Source organism: Leptonychotes weddellii, chromosome 3 (assembly GCF_054177405.1).
Source record: "Leptonychotes weddellii isolate Sample4059 chromosome 3, ASM5417740v2, whole genome shotgun sequence".
Taxonomy (NCBI): domain Eukaryota; kingdom Metazoa; phylum Chordata; class Mammalia; order Carnivora; family Phocidae; genus Leptonychotes; species Leptonychotes weddellii.
The window spans coordinates 124945757-124973230 of NC_138371.1; the positions used below are offsets into that span (position 1 = coordinate 124945757).

General features: G+C 35.5%; 1 protein-coding gene across 2 annotated transcripts in view; it reads right to left on the reverse strand.

Moving 5' to 3' along the window:
* COG3 (component of oligomeric golgi complex 3) overlaps positions 1-27474 on the reverse strand; it is a 77606-nt gene that overhangs the window by 35120 nt on the left and 15012 nt on the right. For both annotated transcript variants that reach the window (XM_081814944.1, XM_081814943.1), the window contains 8 exons: positions 26548-26640; positions 25703-25828; positions 23900-23980; positions 14050-14093; positions 13457-13583; positions 12765-12856; positions 11586-11725; positions 9945-10105 (listed from right to left, as the gene is read on the reverse strand). In XM_081814944.1, coding sequence (XP_081671070.1) covers positions 9945-10105; positions 11586-11725; positions 12765-12856; positions 13457-13583; positions 14050-14093; positions 23900-23980; positions 25703-25828; positions 26548-26640 — 864 coding nt within the window. The remainder of the gene's footprint in view (positions 1-9944; positions 10106-11585; positions 11726-12764; positions 12857-13456; positions 13584-14049; positions 14094-23899; positions 23981-25702; positions 25829-26547; positions 26641-27474) is intronic.

Here is a 27474-nt window from a genome sequence, read left to right on the forward strand (position 1 = left end):
GACCTTATTTTCTAATACCATTCTCCAATAAAAGAAGCCAGGACTCCTTGGAGAAATGGCTGATTCTAGGACTAAGACTGGAAATAGACAAAATGAGCCTAGACCATCTTATAGAGCCAAGAGATAAGGAAGTGCTCATAAAACATAAACACATCTACAAGCGAGGGATATGTTCAAAGGGACCCAGGAACCAACTGAAAGAGCTCCCAATGGTCAAGGTTGGAACTATTTAAACAACAAATAAATAGCAGTGGACAATAACCCAAAGTATGAAATAAATATCCATGAGTTCATACTGATATCAGTAAGTGAATAAATAAATACATACATACATACATATATATATAGAAGGAAAACGATCCACTCACAGAAAAATTCCAAATAATGTATGTAAATACTTTGTCTCAAGGAAGCAGCATAGCTTGGGGAAAAGAGCAACTTTCCAGTGAAGAAACCTGACAATGCTACCTCAGCTAGGTGATCAAGGTCAGTATCAACAGTGGTAAGTCATATTGATAGTATCTACCCTAGATATGATGTGATAAAAATGGTACTTTGGGTTTTCCACCAAAAATACATAACACCAGTCTAATCTTGAGAAAAACATCAGACAAATTCCTATTTGGAGGCACCCTATAAAACTCTTCACCAATTCTCCTCAAAAATGTTAAATTAAAATCAGCAAAAACAAGGAAAGTGCGAGAAACTGTCAGAGCCAAGCAGAGCCTAAGAAGATATGAAAAACAAATGCAATGCAGTAACTATAAATGGATAATGGGATCCTGGAATAGAAAAAGACATTTTATAAAAACTAAGGAAATGTGAATAAACTATGGCCTTTAGTTAATACCAATGTTTCATTACTGGCTCATTAACTACAACAAGTGTACCACAGTAATATAAGATGTTAAATAACAGAGAAAACTGGATGTGGGTTACATGGGAACTCTGTAAGACCTTTTCAGTTTTTCTATAAATCTAAAACTGTTCTAAAAAATAAAATCTATTTAAAAAAAAAAGAAAAGAAAATCAGGATGTGTGACATCCAGGAGAAGCAGTCTAAACAGAAACAGGATACTATCTGAGCCATATTTATAACTTAACAAAAAAGATTCCCACTTGATATCAAAAGGTATGTTGATGAATATAGGATACATTTATGAAGAAATGGACTTCAAACCTATTTTTCATAGACAAATTTAAGTCAGCACTCCTGCTGGAAGCCAATGATAATTAAGCAAGGATAGTCTGCAAACCTTGCAAAAATTAGACTACATTTTTGAAAATACATTAGAAACATGTAATGTCTTAGCAATATTATTTCAGGGGTATTTTCAAATTCACTAGTATCAAAATTTCCTTTGGAACTTTTCTTTTTTTTTTTTTTTTAAAGATTTTATTTATTTATTTGAGAGAGAGAGAATGAGAGACAGAGAGCATGAGAGGGAGGAGGGTCAGAGGGAGAAGCAGACTCCCTGCCGAGCAGGGAGCCCGATGCGGGACTCGATCCTGGGACTCCAGGATCATGACCTGAGCCGAAGGCAGTCGCTTAACCAACTGAGCCACTCTGGAACTTTTCAAATAAAATAATCAGGCTACTGATAACTGCTCTTAAAATGTACTTTTAAATACTTTAGATATTTTCCAAACAAACTAGATCAAGTAATTTGTTTAATAAGTTAAAAATAGTCACATTCTTATAGGTAAGGGAAAGTAAAAGGACAACACTCTTCATATTAAATTTAAATTAAAAAAAAGCAGACAGACACATCAAAACTCACCTTTACTAACAAGCCAAATGTCTTGTTTTTTAAAAAATATTAAATAGAAACTGAGAACAGATTGGTGGTTGTGGGAAAAGGGAGGAAGGTGGTCAAAGAGTACAAACTTCCAGTAGGAGATAAGTCCTGGGGATCTAATATACAGGAATGGTAATGATAGTTAATAATACTGTACTATATGGGGCGCCTGGGTGGCTCAGTCAGTTAGGCATCCAACTCTTGATTTGGACTCAGGTCACGATCTCAGGGTCAGGGGATTGAGCCCGGCGTCGGGCTCCACACTCAGCAGGGAGTCTGCTTGAGGATTCTCTCTCTCCCTCTCCCTCTGCCCCTTTCCCTGCTCGCACACACTCTCAAAATAAATAAAGTCTTTAAAAAATAAAATTAAAAAAATTTTAAAAACCCACAATACTGTTTGTATATTTGAAAGTTGCTAAGAGAGTAGATTTTTTTTAAGGTCTTACCATAACACACACAAAAAATGCAACCATATGAAATGATGGATGTTAATGAATATATTGTGATAAACATTTCACAACATATATGTATATCGAATCACTATATTGTATACCTTAAACTTATACAATGTTATATGTCAATTATATCTCAATAAAGGTGGGAAAAAACTAAAATTAAAAAACAATTTTTAACTGGTAATATATTTCACTCATTACTTAAATTAATCAAAGACAGTTGTAAAAAGTCAAATATTGTTTTTAAATATTTCAGGGGCTAAGCAGTAACAGCCACTGTCTACTATATGACTAGAAAGTCAAGTGCTTTCTAGCCATTATCTCTACTCTCACAGCAACCCCCAATGGTCAGTACTGTTACACCTACTTTACCAATAATGACACATATTCATAGAAACTAGGTAACAGCTACTGACTGACAGAGTCAGGACTTGAACCTAGGTCTGACTCTACACTTTCCCCATGCCATACAGATGGCAAACTTACATGGGAAAAATCCCCAGTCTAAAGGGATTAGCTCTTAGTTTAAAATCTTCAGATCTGTAGTTAGAATCAAAGGTCGAAGTTTGACAGTAATCTGTATATCTTAGTAGGATATGATCTAAGGACAAAAAGAAGTACAAAAGATCTTGAATTTAGGAAGTTTGCTGTTAGTTATGGTGTTAATTTTGAAACTATTTTTAAGTATGTCGTAACCTGGAGCAAAAGAATAAATAAACAGAAGGTACTGGAAGCCAAGGTTTCTTTTGTGAGAGAAGAGACATACAAATATGGAATGGGGGAAAATAAGGAAGAACCCTATAGAAATGGATCTGAATTAGAGGTTTCAGTATAAATTCATGATATTTAAAATTATATTTTTTCTACCTCTGCCCTTTAGGGGTTAGAAGTAACGACATCCACTGCTAGCAATGAAAACACCTAACACTCAGATGTTGGTTTCTAAATACCACTCTCCTCCCTGTTAAGGGAATCAAAACTTCTTGGAGAAACAGGTGACTCCAGATCTAGGGCAAAGAATGTAAAGGGTAAGTACGTGGATCATCTTGTGCAAGAAAGCAAAGAAATCTAGTTTGACCAAGATAAAAAGAGAAAAAGACTCGAATTACTAGAATCACATATAAAGAGGGAACAGTAATACCAACCTTACAGAAATAAAAAACACAAATGTAACAACAATGAACAATATACCAACCAGTTAGATAACTTAGATGAAATGGAAAAATTCCTAGAAAAATATAAACTACTGAAACTGACTCAAGAAGAGACAATATGAATAGGCCTATAACAAGTGAAAAGACTGAATAATAAAAAACCACCCACAAAGAAATGTCAAGACCCAGACTGCTTCACCACTGAATTCCATCAAACATTTAAAGAATTAACTAATATTCTTCACAAACTCTCCCAAAATATAGAAGAGGAGGGAATACTTCCAAACTTACTTCATAAAGCCAGTATTACCCTGATATCAAAACCAGATATCAAGACAAAAGACATCTACTAGTATCTCTTATGAATATGGATACAAGTCTTTAACAAAATACTAGCAAACTGAATCTAGAAACATATAAACAGATTGATACACCACAACAAATGAGATTTATCTCAGGAATGTAAGGTTGGTTTAATTTGAAAAACTGATGAATGTAATGTATCAACAGAATAAAATCACTAGATCATCCCAATAGATGCAGAAAAAGCATCTAACAAAAACAAACATCATTTCATGATAAAAGCACTCAACAAACTAGGAATAGATGGGACCTTCCTCAACCTGATAAAGGGCATTATATGAATAACTCACAGCTAACATTATATAAAATGGAAAAGGCTAGATGCTTTCCCCTTAATATCAGGAATAATTAAGCTCTCATCATTTCTATTCAACACTGTATTGGAGGTTCTAGCTAGGGCAATTGGGCAAGAGAGATACATAAAAGGCATTTAAGTTGGAAATTAAAACTATCTCTATTTGCAGACAACGTGATCTTATGTACATACATACATATATATTTACACATACATACACAGAAAATCCTAAGGACTCCACTAAAATCTATTAGAATAAGTTAGTCCAACAAGGTTACATAATACAAGATCAGTATATAACAATCAAATATATTTCTATACACTTGCAATGAACAATCAAAAAACAATTAAGAAAATAGTTCCATTTACATTAGCTTCAAAAAGAATAAAATACTTAGGAATAAATTTAACAAATTAAGTATAAAATTTATTCTCTGAAAACTACAAAATATCACTGAAAGAAACTGAAGAAGATTTAAATAATTTCAAAATATCCATGTTCATGAATTGGAAGACTTAATATTGTTAAGATGGCAATGCTCCCCAAATTGATCGACAGATATAATACAATCCCTAACAAATCCCAGCTGACTTCTTTGTAGAAATTGACAAGCTGATTCTAAAATTCATATGGAATTTCAAGGGACCAAGAATAGTCAAAACAATCTTAAAAAGGAAGAAGAAATTAGAATTCAAACTTCCTGATTGCAAAATTTATTACAAAACAATAATCAAATCAGTCTGATACTGACATAGAAACAGACATAAAGATCAGTGTAATAAAACTGAGAGTTCAGAAATAAACCCAGGGGCGCCTGGCTGGCTCAGTCAGTTGAGCATCTGACTCTTGATTTCAGCTCAGGTCATGATCTTGGGGTCCTGGGATTGAGCCCCGAGTCAGGTTCTGTGCTCAGTGGGGAGTCTGCTTAAGGATGTTCTCTCTCCCTCTGCTCCTCCTCCCACTCATGTTCTCTCTCTCATATAAATAAATAGGAAGGAAGGAAGGAAGGAAGGAAGGAACCAACCCAAAAATCTATGAGCAACTGACTTCAACAGGGTGCCAAGACCATCCAGTAGGAAAGAATAGCCTTTCAACAAATGATGCTGGGACAACTGGACAGAATGCTGGGATAACAAATGATGCAAGGACCATAATGCAAATCAAAATCACAATGAGATATTACTTCATACCCACTAGATGCCTGAAAGCAAAAAGTCAAATACTAACAAGAGTTGGCAAGTAGATGGAGAAATCAGAACCCTCATACACTGCTGGTGAGAATGTGAACTGGTACAGCCACTTTGGAAAACAATCTGGCCATTCCTCAAATGATTAAACACAGAGTTACTATACAATGCAGCAATTCCACTCCTAGGTATATACACAAGAGAAATGAAAACACATGTCCACACAAAAATGTGTACATGAATGTCTGTAGCAGTAGTATTTATAACACCCAACAGGTGAAAGCAACCCAAGTGTCCATCAGCAGACGAATGAATAAACAAAATGTGATCTATCCATACAATGGCATATTATCCAGGCATAAAAAGGAATGAAGTCTAATACATGCTATAACTTGGATGAACTGTGAAAACATGCTAAGTGAAAGACGTCACAAAAGACCATATATTATATAATTCTATTCATACGAAATGTTTAAAACAGGGCAATCTATAGACAGAAATTAATGTCTGCCTCAGACTGGGGTCGGAGGGTGACGGCTAAAGGTACAAGGCTGCTTTCTGAGATGGTGAAAGTGATCTAAAACCAACTGTGGTGACGGTTGCACCTATCCATGAATATATTAAAACCCACTAAATTATAAACTCTAAATGGGTGAATTGTGGAGTTTATAAACTATAACTCAATAAAACTGTTCAAGAAAAAAGAAGTAAGTCCTCAAAGATTACAGGGACATGTCAAAATGACAATGAAGCCATCTAAAGCCAACTAAAGGACAAAGAAGCCATCTTCCATTAGTCAAATCTGGGACAATTCTGAGCTTCAAAAAGAGTAATGGCAATAGATAATGACTTTTTTAAAAATTCCACTAGTCTACAAGGGTCGAGGGTAGGAAAAAAGGGAGGGAGAAAGAGAAATTAATTCTTTGCAGCAGAATGCCAACTAATAAATGCAGAAGAAATGGCAGATAGGAAATTTGCTACTCCCAACATAATAACTGATTCAGGCACAGATCATTAATGGTTGCAGTAATGGCAAGTAGGTGGAGAAATCAGAACCCTCATACACTGCTGGTGAGAATGTGAACTGGTACAGCCACTTTGGAAAACAATCTGGCCATTCCTCAAATGATTAAACACAGAGTTACTATACAATGCAGCAATTCCACTGGGTAAAAAGATGCTGGGGAACTCACATAATCCCAAAGTATCATTTCATCAGTACTCACTAATTACAAAGAGGGGAATGTACTTTTATAATGAAGAAAATTACCAATTACTACCTTAACCAATTATGGAACATCCTGACATTATGTGCCTTTGATGTGATGAAGTAAGTACACATCAGCTGTGTAGTATTCTTGCAAAAAAAAAAAAAAAAAAACCAGAAAAAAGTTTAATCTGAATCCAAGTATGAGGAAAACAATCAGACAAATCCAGAATGTGGTACATTCTACAATAAAACTGGCTTGGTCTCTTCAAAAAAACCAATGTCATAAAAACAAAAAACAAAACAAAACAAAAAACAGGTGGGGAGAAACATTAACCTTGACTGGATCCTACTTTTTAAATTTTTTGATCCTGTTTTAAAGACAGCTGAAGGACAACTGGAGAAATTTGAATATGTACTGCATATAAATAATATGTTGAATTAATGTTAATTTTTATATATGTAAAAACAGCATGTGATTATGTGAAGAATGTTTTTATTCTTAGGAGAGTAAGAGTTGAAGTATTCAGAAGTGAAGTATCACAATATCTATAATTTACTTTCAAATGGTTCAGCAATGAAACTTACACACAAAAAGATAAAGTAACTGGGATAAAACACTAACACATAGTAAATCTGAAAAAATTCCAGATTCAACTGAATATTCAATGATATCAAGATAGGAACTATAATAACGTTTTTAGGTGTGATAGTTATCACGGTTATGTTAAAATGAAAAGTGCCCTCACCAAAATAAACAAGTAGGACTACCATCAAACTAAAAAGCTTCTGCACAGCAAAAGAAACCATCAACGGGGGCGCCTAGGTGGCTCAGTCATTTAGCGTCTGCCTTAGGCTCAGGTCATGATCCCAGGGTCCTGGGATTGAGCCCCGCATTGGGCTCCCTGCGCAGCAGGAAGCCTGCTTCTCCCTCTCCCACTCCCCCTGTTGTGTTCCTGCTCTCGCTCTCTATCAAATAAATAAATAAAATCTTTAAAATAAAAAAAAAAAATAGAAACCATCAACAAAGTGAAAACATGACTTACAGAATGGGGAAAAATATTTACAAGCCACATATCTGATAAGGAGTTAATATCCAAAATGTATAAAAAACTCATACAACTCAGTAGCATAAAAACCAAATAACCCAATTAAAAATGGATGAAGGACCTAAATCAACATTTTTTCCGAAGAGGATATACAAATGGCCAACAGATAATGAAAAGATGCTCAACATCAATAACCATCAGGGAAATGCAAATTCAAACCAGAATGAGATACCATCTCATGCCTGTTAGAATGGCTACTATTAAAAAGACAAGAGATAACAAGTGTTGGGATGCTGGGTGGCTCAGTCAGTTAAGCATCTGCCCTCAGCTCAGGTCATGATCCCAGGGTCCTGGGATAGAGCCCCCCCACATCGGGCTCTCTGCTCAGCAGGAAGCCTGCTTCTCCTTCTGCCCCTCCTCCACTCGTGTGCGTGTGCACTTGAATGCTCTGACAAATGAATAAATAAAATCTTTTTTTAAAAAAAGGTTAACAAGTGTTGGCAAGGATGTGGAGAAAAGGGAACCCTTGTGCTCTATTGGCAGGACTGTAAATTGATGCAGCCACTCTGGAAAACAGTATGGAGGATCTTCAAAAAATTAAAAATAGAACTACCATATGATCCAGCAATTCCACTTCTGGGAATATATCCAAAGGAAATGAAAACACTAACTAAAAAGGATATCTGCACCCCCACGTTCACTCACAATAGCTAAGACACAGAAACAACCTAAGTGTCCACAAATGAATGAATGGATAAAGAAGTTGTGTATACAGACAGTGGAATATTATTTGTCCATATTAAAAAAAAAACAAAACAAGGAAATCCTACCATTTGCAACAACATGGATGGACCCTGAAGACATTATGCTAAGTGACATAAGCCAGAGAAAGACAAATACTGTATGATCTCACTTATATGTGAATCTAAAAAATAAAAAAAACCAAAAGTACAAACTTTCAGTTACGAGATAAATACTAGGAATGTGATATATATGATGACTATAGTTAACAATAAATACTGTATATAGAGAGGAAAGTTGTTCAGAGGTAGATCTAACAGCTCATCACAAAGAGAAATTTCTTTTCTTTGTATTATTATCTATATAAGATGATGGCTGTTAACTAAACCTATTGGGGTAATCATTTTACAATGTATGTAAATCAAATCATCATGCTCTATGCCTTAAACTTACTGATATATGTCAATTACTTCTCAATAAAACTGGAAAAAAGACTTCACTGCAAAAAATAAAATGTGCCTTACCTTTTTTTAAAGCTACCTACTGAAGTATTTACTGATGAAATGTTTAGAATTTGCTCCAAAATAACTAATGGTGTGGAAAGGAGTAATGGAGCTCTAAGTGAAATAAGACTGGCCATGTGGAAGCTGGGGTAATGATACGTAAGAGCTCATTATATTATTCTCTCTACCTTTTGCTTATATTTGAAACTTCCTTTAAAAAAGTTCTAGGTTCTGGGGTGCCTGGGTAGTTTAGTTGGTTAAGTTGATTCTTGATATGAGCTCAGGTCTTGATCTCAGGGTTATGAATTCAAGACCCATGTTGAGCTCCACACTGGGCATGGAGCATACTTAAAAAGAAAAAAAAGTTCTACATTCTAATTTTGGTTTAGCACTAATATCCTCAGCATTATTTAAACTCTGTCCAGGACTCAAAGAAAATAAAGATTCATATGCAACTCAATCAGTGAGATAAATGATCAGCGAGGTAAATCTAACTCTTCAAACCATAAACTGGCCTTAGGTACTGTAGAATTTTGAGGAGATGGCCTTCAGGGTTTTTATGAGACAGCATGACACGTGGTTATGCAACAATCAACTATGGTGGCTCCTATGTTATCAACCCTCTTTTTGCCATTTATTTAAAAAAAAAAAAGAGAGAAATCACAGGAAGCACAAATTCAATTTAAAAACTGAGAACACAGGGCACCTGGGTGGCTTAGTCGGTTAAGTGTCCTACTCTGGATTTCAGCTCAGGTTGTGATCTCAGGGTCGTGGGATCAAGCCCCATGTTGGGCTCCATGCTCAGGAGGGAGTCTGCTTGAGATTCTCCCTTTCCCTCTCCCTCTGCCCCTCGCCATACTTGTGCATGAGCACACACTCTCTCTCTCTCTAAAGTAAATAAATCTTTTTAAAATAAATTGAGAACTTGTATTTCCTAGAAAAGGGGAGGGGAACTAATTATAAAATATAACTTGAAGGAAAAACAACGTAACAGATCATTTTGTTCAATTTTTTAAAATTTTATTTCCTTAAAAAAAAAATTTTTATTTCCTGTGACTTTATGGCAAGTTTATCTTGATTTTACATCTTGAATGGGAATTAAAAAGAAAAATCCTATTTTCACTAGTACCAAACATCCAAAAGGTATATGGGGCTGAGGGAGAGATCAAGATCAAATAAGGGAACCCTACCTCCATCATCACCAACTTATCAGGATATGCCAGATCTCCAGGAGCAGGTTTGTACCCCGTGATGTCTGTCTGAATGTAGATGTGGGTTCTGTAGACGAGGCGCTCTTGTACATCTTCTAACATCTGCTTTACTCCAGCTGCAAATGCTCCCAGTTGTTCAGCTGATAAAAAAGTGTAATCATCCATTCCTTTATATTTAGAAAAATACTTCCTTTAAACAAGCAAAAATATTACTCAAGTGTCCAGTAGTAGGAAGCATTTTTGCCTCGGGGACTGTGGTTGCATTCTATTTCAGTATGACTCAATGACCTCAGAAAAATTTAATGAATGTCTTTCAATTTCCTCAAATTTAAAACTGGGAAATAAATTTGCCCTTATACCTTCTTTCTGAGACTCTGTGATATTATTTCTATTATTAATATAAATACTAAAGTCTGAATTTTAAAGTGTTTTGTGCTTTTTAAAAGTTATCTCATTCAGCGTCAGACCAATCCTGAGAGACAGCTAGGGCAGCTTATTAGTTGGGTCATCATTCCAATTTTACAAATAAATTGAGTCCCACAGATATTAAATGACTTGTTAAGGTTTCCACAAAAAAAAAAAAAAAGTAAAAAACTAAAATGAAATGTGAGTTTATATAGAATTTCTGCATTCCTAAGACACTTTCAGTGTTAAGACAAACCATTAATTCCGTAACAGCTTTCCAAGGGCTGGGGAGTTGTAGACACTACATAATAACATAAATATTCAAGTTAATTTAATTAAGAAGCATTAATGTGTAAGAAAATACACATCTTAGAATGAACTAAATGCAGAAGAAACTTTGGAAGCATAACAAACCTATAGTGTCTCCGAAGGAAAGTCAAAGTGAAAACAGTAATTTCTGCCAATAAAATAATTACTTGAAGGCTTTTTTTTTTTAAAGTTATTTAAGTCATGTTTTCTATGACAATCAAATCAAATATTAAAGAATGTATCAGATGGTTAGAGTTTTTCCAGAGAATTGCTTTTATTTGTAATTTCAAAAAAGATAAGTCATTATTATGTATGTACACTAAAATAATTTGTTTTTAAATCAAGAGTATGCAAAATAGCCAATGACTCTAGGTATTTTGGTTAAGAATGTTATTAAGAAATGTCTAATCCATGGGGCGCCTGGGTGGCTCAGTCGTTAAGCGTCTGCCTTCGGCTCAGGTCATGATCCCAGGATCCTGGGATGGAGCCCCGCGCTGGGCTCCCTGCTCTGCGGGAAGCCTGCTTCTCCCTCTCCCACTCCCCCTGCTTGTGTTTCCTCTCTCGCTGTGTCTCTCTCTGTCAAATAAATAAAACCTTAAAAAAGAAATGTCTAATCCAAAACTGACAGTTCTCTCTGGATTTCAGATGCCAAAAAGAAAAATTAACTATAATTATTTTATTAATAATTTTACCCAGATTTTAAAATTCTTTCCCCATTTAATTTGTACCTTTAGTCAAAAAATAGGGTGCATCTTGATTTTAAAAGGGACAAGGCATCAACTCAAGCTATAAAAATAATAAATTTATATAAGTGAGTGGGATAGAGGATAGGAGGTTTTCAAATTCACTGAGCCACAAATATAATTAAAAAGACTTTTGAAATTATCATTTCTAACTATCATTTACCATTGTTCTGTACATGATCTTCAAGCACCTCATTTTTAAGAATCCCACAAAGTTCCGATAGAGTCTCTAAGTGAATAACATGAATGATCAAAGGCCTGAAGACGTCATACAATGACACACACAGTTTCTCCAAAAGTTCACTAAAACGAAAGAATAAAACATGGCTATAAGTAGTAGTCTTTTCGGGATTTTCTCATAGTTTAAAAGGTATCACTGATTTCTTCTAGCCAATAAAAATAAAAATCTACTGGAAAATAGTGCATGGGAACATTATATAATGAGAACTCAAAGGGTGAAAATAATACTATAGATTTTTCTTTGCTTTAAAAAGCTCAAAATCCATAAGCAGTCTTCAGCAGCCACTCCAAAGTAGCTATCCCCAGCCTAATGTCAATTCATTACAACTTTATTTCAGCAATACTTTATATATGTCCACAATAACAAATATTTTGATTTAATTACCCTTTTATATTCTACATCATTTGTGAGTCAAATGTAACGTTTTCCCTAGGAAAGATGAATTGAAAATTCTTGAATACTTGGATTTAGATTAACAAAATTCAAAGTACTTGGACATAAAAGTATTTTTGACAATTTTAAACATTTGAAAGGAAAAACTTAAGTTGTCTATATTCTTCAAACCGTCAACAGTACTCTTCTATACATAGCATTTCATCAGAAGTATCAAAACTATAAGATACATCTGTCTCTTCCTCATTACAAAAGTCATAATCTTAGAAACTTTGTAAGAGTCAAATCATCAATATGAAGAAACCAAAAGTGACTAACACAGGAGCAGAAAGACACTGAGAAAAATAAGGAAAAGGTATTAAATAGTGTCTGTATTTTTAAGTGTCTTTCATTGGTTAGAACCACAGAATTTTTTAACTAGAAGGAATTATTATACTTAGTGGAGATAAAGGGATATAGGCTTCTTATTATCATACCATATTGTCTCCACAGATATATTATAAATAATGTAAAAGCATGTTGGCCTTTAAATTGCACATTTATTTTAAAATAACCACTGTTCCATCCAATAATATTCTGTTCACACACTCACAAAAGTTAAAACACTCTGCAGTTGACTTTAAAATACTCCTATAATATAGTAAGTCATGATGGTCATTAGCAAATTAAATCTTAAAAACAAGAGTTACGAGTTTGTGTACCACCCACTCTAATTTTGATGTTGGTTTTGTGAAAAATTCATTGTAAAGCTGGTGCTCATCCTGGCATACGTGGACCATAAAGGCACAGCCACTGCGAATCTGCAGGAAATAAACACACATTACCTACAGTTAAAGACACACAATGATCCCAGCATTTATGAGTAAAACAAATATTTTATTTGCACTGAGGTTATGCACATATATTCACAAAATAACTCATTCAAGAACAGAAAGTGGCTGGTTTTCAATGGTTTACTGCATAATGTGAATATGGCTCATTTTTATTTTCTTTTCTAAACTTTTGACAATGAAAATAAATTACTCTTCTAGTTGAAGAGGGGGTATTTACTAAAAGAATGTTTATGTATTTTTCTATAATATGAATTAAAATCGCTAAACAAAAGGCACTTCTACAGCAAAAATTAAACTAAATCGTCAGTATAAATCCACAAACTCTGAAACTTCATCTTTCAAGGAGTAATACTTGTTTATGAGTCTTCATTCTTCAAAAAACAGATCAAAATGAGAATACTTTAACAAGCTGAATGCTAATTATAACCTAGATTTCTCATAACTGAAAGAAAAATTCTTTAAGCTTGTTGATATAGGATCCAAAACTTATTTACCTAAATACAGCTTCAAACATCAAAATATTTCAGAGGAAGGTTTAACTATCAATCAAAACTAGCAGACGCTTACCAAGGCACAATGATCTCTATTATTCTGGCTTGTTAACTCTGTTACAGTACAAGTGATGCTAGGGCCCAAAAGGAGCTCCCGCTGGTCAAGGTAACACTGATGGATGTCATTTAGCAGTTGTTGGTATCTGATGAAAAGCAAATGAGATTGGAGTATAAACTTCTGATTTCAGATATGTAAATTAAATCCGATCTTAAATCCCAGGTTTCAAAACCTCTAAAGCAATAAGGTCACCTCTCATTTGCCCACATTAAATACTAGAAATATTTATATATGAAAAGAGATAAAATAAACCATAATGAACTGTGGTTCAAAAACTATAATTTTTATTCTTTTAAAAAAAGATTTATCTCCCAAGAGTAGAGAAAGATCTTACATCTTTGAAATTAAAAGCAAATCCTGCTATGGGAAAAAGAGATCCCTTGCAAACTCAAAAGTCAGGTCTACAACCTTTCCCCAAAGTAAGTTATGTGCTACAAGAAAAAGCTTGCATATCATGGAAGGTAATTGCTCAGAAAATATCAGAAACATAACAGATTTGGAAAAATGGCACATCATGAAGAAGGTAATTTAAAGAACTTCTAGGCACTCACTCAGGTATTTTTTCAGATCGCTGTTCTATTTGTTCGATAAGAGTCTGCAAAATAAAAATATATTAAAAATACATCTGTTTTAGATATACTTTTAATTACTTCCTGATTTTAACAAATACATGCTAATGTTAGAAAATCTATAAATACAAAAAAGCTGAAACATAAAAATCACTTATAAATACCACAAAATAACCACAACTAATATTTTAGAATATTCTTTCAGGTTTTGTATACACACACTATAGTTACTATATTAAAAAAAAAAAAAACAAAAACCCCGGAATTATACATTCAACATGATAATCTGCTTTCAAAAAACTACATTTCAAAACATCATCCTACTCAACATCAAATGAAAACATATGGAATGCCTTAGCATAGTGCCTGGCACCTAGTAAACACTCGATGCATAATAATAATCATTGTTATTATTTAAAAAAACATTATTTTAAATGGCCACATAATATCCCCTTAGGCAAACGTACCATAAGTCAAATATTGTGTTAGACTTCTAGACTGTTTCCTGAAAAGAAAAGTCTAGTGGTTAGGAGCTCTGGGCCTGGAATGAAACTTAGAGGGTCTGGGTGCCAGCTCCCCAGGAGCTGTGTGAGCCCAGGAGAGCGGGCTCACTTCTGAGTTTCCACTTCCTACCACATAAAGCAGGTATAATAATAGTACCTACTTCCCAGCTGGGGACCCCCAACACTGGGTCAAAATACCTAAAGGGGCTTTTGCTCCATTCTCCTAAAATGTTTTTTGAGGAAGGAATTGATTTACATCTCTATCAGCAGTATTGTCTGCCTCATCAAATTCTCAAAAGCACTGACTGATACACCTTAATCTGCCATTGTCTTAACAAAAAAAAAAATGCCATCTAACCTTAAACTACATGTATTCTCCACTGAGGCTACAGATGCACTCATATTTAATGAACCATTTGCATTTTCTTTGCGTAATCTGGTCATTTATATATCAGATATTCATCTTTCTTACTGAGTTAGAAGCACTCTTAGCATATTAAAAAATATTAACCTTCTTACTTATCTGTTGCAAACATGCTAGTTTCTGCTTTTCTTTGGCTGTTTAAAATTCAGAAAATGTAATTTTTATATCCTGAATCTTTTACTCTGTAATTTTTTTCCCAATAATTTCTGCTAGGTTTTTTTTTTTCCCGCTTATTTTTACATTTAACTCTTTAGTTCATTTAGAATGTATTTTGGTAATGTTATAAAGTGAGGAGCTTACTTTTTTCCCCCCAAATACTTAGCAAATCTTCCCAATACTATATAGAAAACTCTAACCCTTCCTCTTTAAGATTGATTTCTTTATATACTAAGTTCTAGAATTTCTCATTCCAATGATCCACCAATAAATTCTTGATCAGTATCAATGTATTTTTCAAATTTACTTGTGTAATTAGTCTTGCTTATTTAGTATACCAGATTAATTTTAGCATCATCCAAAAAGAAATTCCATTGGAATTTTTGTTAAGATTATATTTGACTCATAAATAATATTAAAAGGAATTGACATTTAAAAAATTAATGGGTGGCGCTGTCAGTTAAGCGTCTGCCTTCAGCTCAGGTCATGACCCCAGGGTCCTGGGATCGAGCCCCGTATTGGGCTCCTTGTTCAGCGGGGAGCCTGCTTCTCCCTCAGCCTGCCACTCCCCCTGCTTGTGCTCTCTCTTTCTGACAAATAAATAAATAAAACCTTTAAAAAAAATAAAAAATTAAGTCTCCTTAACCAGGGACAAGAGAGGCTTATCATTTACTCAATCTCATAATTTTCTGTCTAGTTTTTGTCATTTTCTTCATCGTTGTATTTCCATTAAAGTTGTTTCTAGGTAAGTATTTTATGCTATCTGTCACTAATATAAATAGAACTCCATCACATATATTAACTGGCTACCATTGGTAAGTGGCATGTAGGAAAGCCACTGATAATTATATAATCATTTTATATTCACTTACCACACTGAGCTATATCACACTTATCTATACCATTTCTAATCAAATTTTTACCGTTGGTATTTGACTACAAAGCAAAACCAACCAATCAGGCACAATCTAAACCTTATACCATCAATGAACCACTCTTCTCCTGTATCTTCTATAAATAAGACCAAGTTTTTCTTATTTCAAAAAACAAAAAACTGAGGGAGGAGTTAAGATGGCAGAGGAGTAGGGAGACCCTAAGCTTGTCTCGACCCTCAAAACACAGCTGGATAGCTACCAAGTCATTCTGAACACCCAAGAAATCAACTGGAGGTCTGAGAGAACAAAAACTGCAGATCTACAAGTAAAAAGCAACCACCTTTTGGAAGGTAGGAGGTGCAGAGAGTTGACTTGGGGGAGGTATTACTGTTGGTAAGGAGGCGGGGAAGGAGGCCTGCCTACCGAGCCTACTGTAAAGTATTAGAAGCAGCAGAGCACAAAATCTGAACTTTTAGAAGTCCTCTACCATGGGGGACGTGCCTGGCTTCAAGGTGCCCAGGTGGGAAAGTGTGGCAGAATCCCAGGAGTAACATCTTGGTCTGAGGATCCCCTGGGTCACAAGAAGGGGTGGTGCCACTGTTCCCAGGCATAGGAGTGTGGAAACCAGCTGAGAGCAGCAGGTCTCAGTACCAGCTTTCTACTCTGTTTTGCCATAAATTGCGAATGGCTGCGTGGTCATGTGACCACTTTCCTGGAACCTGCCAGCAAATGGCAAAAGTGGAACAAGACCCTCCCCGGGAGGAAGAGAACAGGTCTGTACCAGGGGAATTCCTAAAATTTTGGAGTTTTGAACATGCCCAAGATAAAAAAGCTCAGACACAGGCACGGTGAACACAGGGTTCAGACAGAAACTGAGTACAAAGAGTGGTGACTGATTGCTCTTCTGTGAGGGCTCACTGAAGAGCAGGGGCACAAACTTTCAGCTAAGACCAGGGCACCACCGTATTCATCCTGCTGGTCAGTGCTGAATGCCTTCAGGGAGCAAAACAGCACCACCTAGTGGAGGTCCAAGCAGCATACACCAGGCCCACCCTCCTGCACCCTGGAGGCACATTTCCACTGAAACAAGTAGGCCTGAGAATCAGGGCAGCAGGCCCCTCCCCCAGAAGACAAGCACAAACAATTCACTCCTACCAAGTCTACTGATCATAGAGTGCTGCAAAGCTTCAGCTCTTGGGGAAACAGAATCTAGCTTCTTTTTTACTTTTATTCTTTGTTTTTTATTATTATTTTTTATTTGGGGATACAGATTCTTTTAACAAGCAGACCAAAACACACCAAGGATCTAGTTTATTTGTTTTTTTTTCTTTGTTTTGGACATTTTTTGTTTATTTTTTTTTCTTTCTTCTTTTCTTTTCTAGACAAATGACAAGATGGGAGAAATTCACCCCAAAAGAATAGGAAATAGAACTCACTGCCAGGGATTTATTCAATACAGATATAAGTAAGATGTCCGAACTAGAATTTGAAACTACAATTATAAGAATACTAGCTGGCCTTGAAAAAAGCACAGAAGACACTAGAGATCCCTTACTGCAGAGATAAGAGAACTAAAATCTAGTCAGGCCAAAATTAAAAATGCTATAACCAAGATACAAACCCAAATGGAGGCCATAAAAACAAGGACGGGTGAATCAGAGGAGTGAATCAGTGATAGAAAAGATAAAATTATGAAAAATAATGAAGCTGAAAAGAAGGTAGACTTAGGAAATTCAGCGACTTATTAAAACATATTAACATTCATATCATAGGAGTCACAGAAGATGAAGAGGGATAAAAAGGAGTAGGAGGTTTATTTAAACAAATTACAGATGAAAACTTCCCTAATCTTGGGAAGGACACAGACATCAAAATCCAAGCAGCACAGAGAACTCCCATTAAATTCAACAAAAGCTGGCCATTGCCAAGGCATATTATAGTCAAATTCACAAAATACACAGACAAGGAAAGAATCCCGAAAGCAGCAAGGGGGAAAAAAAAGTCCTTAACCTACAAGGGATGACAGATAAAGTTCACAGCAGATCTGTCCACAGAAACTTAGCAGGCTGGAAGAGAGTGGCAAGAAATATTCAATGTGCTGAATGGGAAAAATATGCAGCCAAGAATTCTTCATCCAGCAAGACTGTCATTCACAACAGGAGAGATAGAGTTTCCCAGGCAAACAAAAACTAAAGGAGTTCATGACGACTAAACCAGCCCCGTAAGAAAGTTTAAGTGGGGGGGGCGCCTGGGTGGCTCAGTTGGTGAAGCGACTGCCTTCGGCTCAGGTCATGATCCTGGAGTCCCTGGATCGAGTCCCGCATCGGGCTCCCTGCTCGGCAGGGAGTCTGCTTCTCCCTCTGACCCTCCCCCCTCTCATGTGCTTCCTCTCTCTCATTCTCTCTCTCTCAAATAAATAAATAAAATCTTTAAAAAAAAAAAAAAAAGTTTAAGGGGGACTCTTTGAATGGAGGAAAAAAAAACAAAAGCGACAAATTCTAGAAAGGACCAGAGAATATCACCAGAAATACCAACTCTACAAGTAACACAATGGCACTAAATTCATATCTTTCAATAATCACTGTGAATTTAGGGGTGCCTGGGTGGCTCAGTTGGCTGAGCATCTGCCTTTAGCTCGGGTCATGATCTCCAGGTCCTGGAATCAAGCCCGGTGTTGGGCTTCCTGCTCAGCAGGGAGTCTGCCTCTCTCTCTCGCCCTCTTCCCTCCCCACCTCTTGTTTTCGCTCTCTCTCAAATAAAATCTTTAAAAATAAATGAAAAATAAAAAAAATAATCACTCTGAATGTAAATGGACTAAATGCTCCAATCAAAAGACACAGGGTATCAGAATGGGTAAAAAAACAAGACCTATCTATTTCTGCCTCCAAGAGACTCATTTTAGACCTAAAGACACCTGCAGTTTGAAAGTGGGGGATGGAGACCCATCTATCATGCTAATGGACATCGAAAGAAAGCCAGAATAGCCATACTTACATCAAACAAACTAGATTTTAACACATAAAAAGAGATGAAGAAGGGCATTATATCATAATTAAATGGTCTATCCAGCAAGAATATCTAACAATTGTAAATATTTATGCCCCCAACTTGGGAGCACCCAAATATATAAATCAATTAATAAATATAAAGAAACTCTTTGATAATAATACAATAACAGTAGGGGACTTTAACACCCCACTTGCAGCAATGGACAGATCATCGAAGCAGAAGATCAACAAGCAACAAGGGCTTTAAATGACACACTGGACTAGATGGACTTAACAGATATTTTCAGAACATTTCATCCTAAAGCAGCAGAATACACATTCTTTTCAAGTACACATGGAACATTCTCCAAAACAAATTACATACTGGGTCACAAATTAGCCCTCAACAAGTACAAAAAGATCGAGATCATACCATGCATATTTTCAGACCGCAACGTTATGAAACTTGAAGTCAACCACAAGGAAAAATCTGGAAAGACCTCAAATACATGGAGGTTAAAGAACATCCTACTAAAGAATGAATGTCTTACCTGGGAAATTAAAGAAGAAATAAAAAAGTACATGGAAGCAAATGAAAATGAAAACATGACAGTCCAAAACCTTTGAGATGCAGCAAAGGCAGTACTAAGCAGGAAGTATATTGCAATACAGGCCTATCTCAAGAGGCAAGAAAAGTCTCAATTACACAACCTAACCTTACACCTAAAGGAGCTAGAAAAGGAACAGCAAAAAAAGCCTAAAGCCAGCAGAAGAAGGGTAATAATAAGATTGGAGCAGAAATAAACAATTCTATAGAAACAAACAAACAAACAAAAAAAGTAGAATGGATGAACGAAACTAAGAGCTGGTTCTTAATTAAGAAAATTGATAAATCCCTAGCCAGACTTATCAAAAAAAAAAAAGAGAGAGAGAGAGAAAGGACGCATATAGATAAAATCATGAATGAAAGAGATCACAACCAACACCACAGAAATACAATTATAAGAGAATACTATGAAAAATTACATGCCAACAAACTGGGCAACCTGGAAGAAATGGACAAATACCTAGAAACTTACAAATTACCAAAACTGAAACAGGAAGAAATAGAAAATTAGAACAGACCCATAACCAGCAAAGAAATTGAATCTGTAATCAAAACTCTCCCAACGAACAAAAGTCCTGGGCCAGATGGCTTCCCAGGGGAATTCTACCAAGCATTTAAAGAAGAGCTAATACCTATTCTTCTCAAACTGTTCCAAAAAATAGAAATGGAAGGAAAATTTCCAAACTCATTCTACAAAGCCAGCATTAGTGTGATTCTAAAACCAGACAAATATCCCACTAAAAAGGAGACTATCCCTGATGATCCCAATATCCCTGATGAACATGGATGCAAAAAATTTCAATAAATACTAGCAAATCGAATTCAACAGTACATTAAAAGAACTATTCACCATGATTAAGTGGGATTTATTCCTGGTTCAATATTCACAAATGAATCAATGTGATACACATTAATGAAACAAACAATAAGAACCATATGATCCTGTCAATAGATGCAGAAAAAGCATTTGACAAAATACAGCAACCTTTCCTGATAAAAACCTCAACAAAGTAGGGATAGATGGAACATACCTCAACATCATAAAGGCCATATATGAAAGACCCACAGCTAATATCATCCTCAATGGGGAAAAACTGAGAACCTTTCCCCTACGGTCAGGAACAAGAAAAGGATGTCCACTCTCACCATTACTTTTTAACATAGTACTGAAAGTCTTAGTCTCAGCAATCAGACAACAAAAAGAAATAAAAGGTATCCAAATCAGCAAGGAAGAAGTTAAACTTTCACTATCTGAGGACAACATGATACTCTACGTAGAAAACCCGAAAGACTCCACCAAAAAATTGCTAGTATACATGAATTCAGCAAAGTTGCAGGATATAAAATCAATGTGCAGAAATCTGTTGCATTTCTATACACCAAAAATGAAACAGCAGAAAAAAAAATCAAGGAATCATTCCAATTTGCAACTGGACCAAAAACAATAAAATACCTAGGAATAAACCTAACTAAAGACGTAAAATATCTGTACTCTAAAAACTATAGAACACCTACAAAAGAAATTGAAGAGGACACAAAGAAATGGAAAAGCATTCCATTCTCATGGATTAGAAGAAAAAACATTGTTAAGATGTCTTTACTACCCAACGGAATCTACACATTTAATGCAATCCCTATCAAAATTCCACTAGCATTTTTCACAAAGCTAGAACAAACAATCCTAAAATTTGTATGAAACCACTAAAGACCCCAAATAGCCAAAGCAATTCTGAAAAACAAAACTGGGGGCATCACGATTCCAGATTTCAAGCTATCTTACAATGCTGTAGTCATCAAGACAGTATGGGACTGGCACAAAAACAGACACAGATCAATGGAACAGAAAAGAGAACCCAAAACTGGATACACAACTATATGGTCAACTAATCTTCGACAAAACAGGAAATATCCAATGGAAAAAAGACAGTCTCCTCAACAAATGGTGCTAGGAAAACTGGAGAGCAACATGCAGAAGAATGAAACTGGACCACTTTCTTACACCATATACAAAAATAAATTCAAAATGGATGAAAGACCTAAATGTGAGATAGGAAACCATCAAAATCCTAGAGAACACAGGCAGCAACCTCTTTGACCTCGGCCATAGCAACTTCCTACTAGACATGTCTCTGGTAAGGGAAACAAAAGCAAAAATGAACTAATGGGACTTCATCAAGATAAAAAGCTTCTGCACAGCAAAGGAAACAATTGACAAAACTAAAAGGCAGCCTGCAGAATGGGAGAAGATATTTGCAAACCACATATCTGATAAAGGGTTAGTCCTAAAATCTATAAAGAACTTACCAAACTCAACACCCAAAAAACACCAAATAATCCAGTTAAGAACTGGGCAGAAGACATGAACAGGCACTTTTCCAAAGAAGACATCCAGACTGCTAACAGACACAGGAGAAGATGTTCAACATCACTCATCATCAAGGAAATACAAACCAAAACCACAATGAGATATCGCTTCACACCTGTCAGAATGGCTAAAATTAGCAACACAAGAAACAACAGGTGTTGGCGAGGATGCGGAGGAAGGGGAACCCTCTTACACTGTTGGTGGGAATGCAAACTGGTACAGCCACTCTGGAGAACAGTATGAAGGTTCCTCAAAAAATTAAAAATAGAAGTACCCTCCGGTCCAGCAATTGCACTACTAGGCATTTACCTAAAGGATACAAAAATACAGATCCAAAGGGGTACATGCGCCCTGATGTTTATAGCAGCATTATCAACAATAGCCAAACTATGGAGAGAGCCCAAATGTTCACCGACTGATGAACAGATCAAGATGTGGTACATATACACAATGGAATATTACTCAGCCATCAAAAGAAATGAAATTTTGCTACTTGCAATGACATGGATGGAGCTAGAGTGAAATAATGCTAAGTGAAATAAGTCAGAGAGAGACAAATACCGTATAATCTCACTCATATGTGGAATTTAAGAAAGAAAACAGATGAACATATGGGAAGGGGAAAAAGAAAAAAAAGAGAGAGGGAAACACACCATAAGAGATTTTTAACGACAGTGAACAAACTGAGGGTTGAGAGAGGGAGGTGGATGGGGAAGAGCTAGATGGGTGATGGGTATTAAAGAGGGCACTTGTTGTGATGAGCACTGTGCTGTATGTAAGTGATGAATCACTGAATTCTACTCCAGAAACCAACATTGCACTGTATGTTAACTTAAAAAAAAAAAATCCTTCAACTGACTCTCAAGAGGGCAACAGCAAGAGAGTCAGAGGCAGCAAAAGTAAACTACTCTTTCCAGTAACTTCACAATGAGTAGTAAAAAGATACGTGTACCAGGTCCAGTCAACTGTATCTTGGATATATTAAACGTATATATATTAACACATATATCTACTTTCTGCACCCTCCATTTCCAATCACTCAAATCAAGATAAATATTTAGTGCATTCCTTTATGTACCAGGCACTGTGCTAAGGAGAATAAATAAGGCACATGTTCCCCACCTCAAGAATACACTACCAACACCTTATCAACCCCTATTTCCCATGGACTACCGCAAAATCTTCCTTGTTAATCAGGCCTCCCTGTCTCAAATCTCTTTTCACCATATTCCATTCTTCATAGTGCATCCTTAATCGAAAGAAATGGTAAATCTGACCAAATCATTCTCCTGTTTAAAATACTTCATTAATTTGAGCCCCATGTCAAGCTCCGCACTCAGCAGGGAATCTGCTGGAGATTCTCTCTCCCTCTACCCCTCCCCCCACTTGCTCCTCTAACTAAAGCTTTAAAATAAATAAATACAATAAAATACTTCACTAGCTGTCTACTTTTCCTCAATTAGCACGACATGTGATACCCCTCTGAAATGATCCCTGCAGTCTTTCCTGTCTTTTTTCCCAACTGCATGCTATCAATGTCCTGTGTTTTGATCATAACAAGTTACAAGTTCTCCCAAAATATATGTCTCTACAACCATCCCTATATATGCTGTTCTCTCTGTAGAAAATACCCTCATCAATCCCCTCAAGTTCACTATATATCTGAGCTTTTTAAGCTCAAATGTCACTTCCATCTAGAATCCTTCCCTGAGTATTATAGGAAGAGCTAGGTGTTTCCTGCTCTGGGCTCTTAAGACATCACAAAGGTACACTGCTGTAATGTGGAAGGACAGTGCCTACCTTTCATTAGTGTTCATTTCCTGGTATAAGCAAAGGGCCTAACATACAGCAGAACTTCAAAAGGGCTGGCTAAATAAACTTCAGAGTAATATCCTATTTATGTCAATAGACTTACTCTGACTTTGGGAGCAGCAGCTCGAAATTTCACATAAAATAATGTGAAGGCATTGTCTGCATTAGGTACAGATGCAGGATCCTAAAGAGACATGGGGGAGGAGAGGGAAGGGAGATAATTAGCAAACAAATAATTATTCAGAAAATGTGACACCAACTATTTCAAACAGCTACTACTTGGCCTATATACCAACCAAAAGCTTAGAGAGAAAAATCTCAAAGAGAGATTACATATTAGTATTATTGCTACAAATGAGAAATACTTATGTGGAGCTGTCATCTCCTTCCTCCTTCTAATTAAAATGTACCCTATGTTACATGAATTTTGGTAGTAAACAGACTTCAATTCAGATTCATACTCAGTCACTTACTGACAGTAGGATATTGGTCAAATTACCGGACCTCTCTGAGATTCAGTGCATCCATTAAATGGTGATAACATATACTCCTAAAGAGCTACTGGGTGACTCAGTTGGTTAAGCGTCTGCCTTCGACTCAGGTCATAATCCCAGGGTCCTGGGACTGAGTCCTGCATCAGGCTCTCTACTCAGCGAGGAGCCTGCTTCTTCCTCTCCCGCTCCCCCTGTGTGCTTTCTCTGTCAAATAAATAAATAAAATCTTAAAAAATATATATATATACTCATAAAGTTTTTATGCAGCTCAATACTAAAGCACTAGCTACTAGTACACAGTAGGTGCTAGTACTGATTAGGTATTAATTTCCTAAACTTATTAAAAATTTTACAGGGCGCCTGGGTGGCTCAGTTGGTTAAGCAACGGCCTTCGGCTCAGGTCATGATCCCAGAGTCCTGGGATCGAGTCCCGCATCTGGCTCCCGGCTCAGCGGGGAGCCTGCTTCTCCCTCTGACCCTCTCCCCTCTCATGCTGTTTCTCTCTCTCTCTCTCTCTCAAATAAATAAATAAAATCTTTAAAAAAATAAAATAAAATAAAAATTTTACAAAATAGAAAAATTATATAGTCTGGCCTTCATATCAGCTAAGAGCAATGTGAACACTAAACTGCAACCCCAAAATCAGTGGCTTTGAACCAAACTGAAAATTTAAGAAGATATTCCATGTTCTTTAGAAACTGAGCTCACAAAATAAAATGTATAATCTTTATGATTTTATTTTATGAAAGAAATGTGTTCAATGACTATCTTAGCTAGCTGTATTCTTACTTTTCTAACATAACACTCTGCTCAATTTCCACCTAGCTTGCTTGCTCCATCTGTAACTGATCAATTTTTTTGTTTCCTTCTTCGATGATTACTTCTCCTGAACATAAGCCCCATGAGCCCAGGGACCTTACTGGCTCCTTATCGCTACTGTACGGTTCCCAGTACAATGCCAAGCATTGAGAAGGCACTCAATAAAAATACATTTGCTAAACACAGAAAATTATCTATCATACATAAAGAAAAAAATTCAAAGTATCCATCATATGTAATCCCACCACTAACACAGAACCACTTTTATCATTTTGGTGTATTTCCTTCCAATATTTTCATGAATTAGATAAGAAAATGTTTTAAGTGACAAACAGTTTGAATCTTAGTACTTACCATATAGTACTGAGTACTTCTCACACTATTAAATATTCTTTGAAAATAAGATTCTGATGGACAGATATAATACAGCCATTTTTTTTCTATTATAAATAAAACTGATGCATAATCTTATTTAACAAAAGGTAAAAAAAAGTTTTTAGAGTTACTAAGTAGTCATCTCACACTTAGATTATGGAAGATAAATGAATAAAAAAAGAAAAAGAAAAGAAAAAACACTTCACCAGTTAACTCACCCTTTTTAGTAACTGATTTGTGAGGTTTTGTAGTGTGTTCACAGTGTATGTCTTCATGAGGTGCAAAGCTTTAGAAAGACACTGCTTAAATTTCAGCAAATATACAGGATAATCTTTAAAATTTGGCTGTAAAGGAGAGGGAAAGATTTACAAAGAGAAAACAAACATAGGCAGAGTAAACTATGAAAACAAACCTGTCCTTTATATGGTCTTATACAGATGGTAAGCTCGGCAAAGATGAATACAGGCTGCCCCTCCCTCGCACCCGCCCAACCAAAAGCTTACTTCACGCCATTTGGCTTTTACAAAAGACTTATAATCGTACCTGTTCTCACTAACCAAAAGAAATCCAAAGAGGATTTTCACTTTTCTGAAATGGTAACTGCTTTTTCGCTCTATGCCATTTTGGCTTACAAAAGGTTTCATGGGAACATTCTACTTTCAGATAGTGGGGGAAACCTGTACAGCTATAAATCCTTGGGGGATAGAAAGAGGGTGATTAAATCAAAGGGCCTGTTCCTTTATTTCCTCCCAAGTAACACTTTTTGTTTGTCAAAGAAATATCTAAAACATTAGGAAGTCAACAGCCTAAAAATCACTCATCCTTTTAGGCGGCATAAAACTCTGTCAGCCAGGACCTCTTTCGACTCCAGGGGTTGCCTCAGCAGCTGAAAGTACTTTTTTACATCACTACTGACAATGATTAAGAATTTACTACAGTCTTTCTTCAACTATATTACAGACATATTTTTCCCTTCAGAAGAAATAATTACTTTAAAGCATAAGAAATGATAAAATAGGGATGTTACTATATCTTACAAACATACAGAAATACCATGACTTACATGTGATGAGATATATGTTATACAATCATCTAACTTGGCCAGCATAGGTATGAATCCTTCACTATTAACAGACAACGTAGGAGAATTCAATTTCTTTAAGGGAAAAAAAAAATCTTAATTCACAAAAAATATACAGGCAAAGTTGAAAATTATGTATTAGATTTAGCATATTTCCCATTAAGCTATAACACAGTCATACTAATATATTTACATTGTAAGAATCACCAAAATATCCTCAAATATAGCCCACGTGTAATAATAAAGAAAGGACAAAAAAACAATACTGATTTAATTCAGTTTATTCCTAATGAGCTTTAAGGGGGCTCTTCATAAATTAACAAATATTTATATTACCCCACTGTACAATGTTATACTAAAATAACACATCAACTACCTAGATTTCCCATTTTCTAGTACTTTAAACATATACAAATTTCCTACTTTCAAACACTGGTGATTTTCTAAAGGTTAAAGGATTAACTAGCAGTCATACCTATGTTTAGCAGTCATATTACAAAAGTAAAACATATATAAGTAAAATATAAGTAAGCATTTATAAAAATATATACAATAATAATGTAAGTATAAATATGAGTAATACATAACATAAACGTTCAGTACTTTATATAAAACTACACATTAGAATATATAAAACTATATAACATACATCTTTAATATAATATAAATATACAAAAATATAAGTAATGTATGTTAAAATGTAAAAAAACCAGCCAATTATTTATCTTGATAGCTTGGCAATGAACAATTTCCTTGTATTCCATTGTTAACTAGCTCCTAGTTTTCTAACTCTGTAGTAAACCATAATAATTATGATTAATTTAACGATTTTAATAATTTATATGTAGTAATTATGATTTATGAGCCAGAAAGACAGAGGAATATAATTTACACAGCAGTTTTAATTGA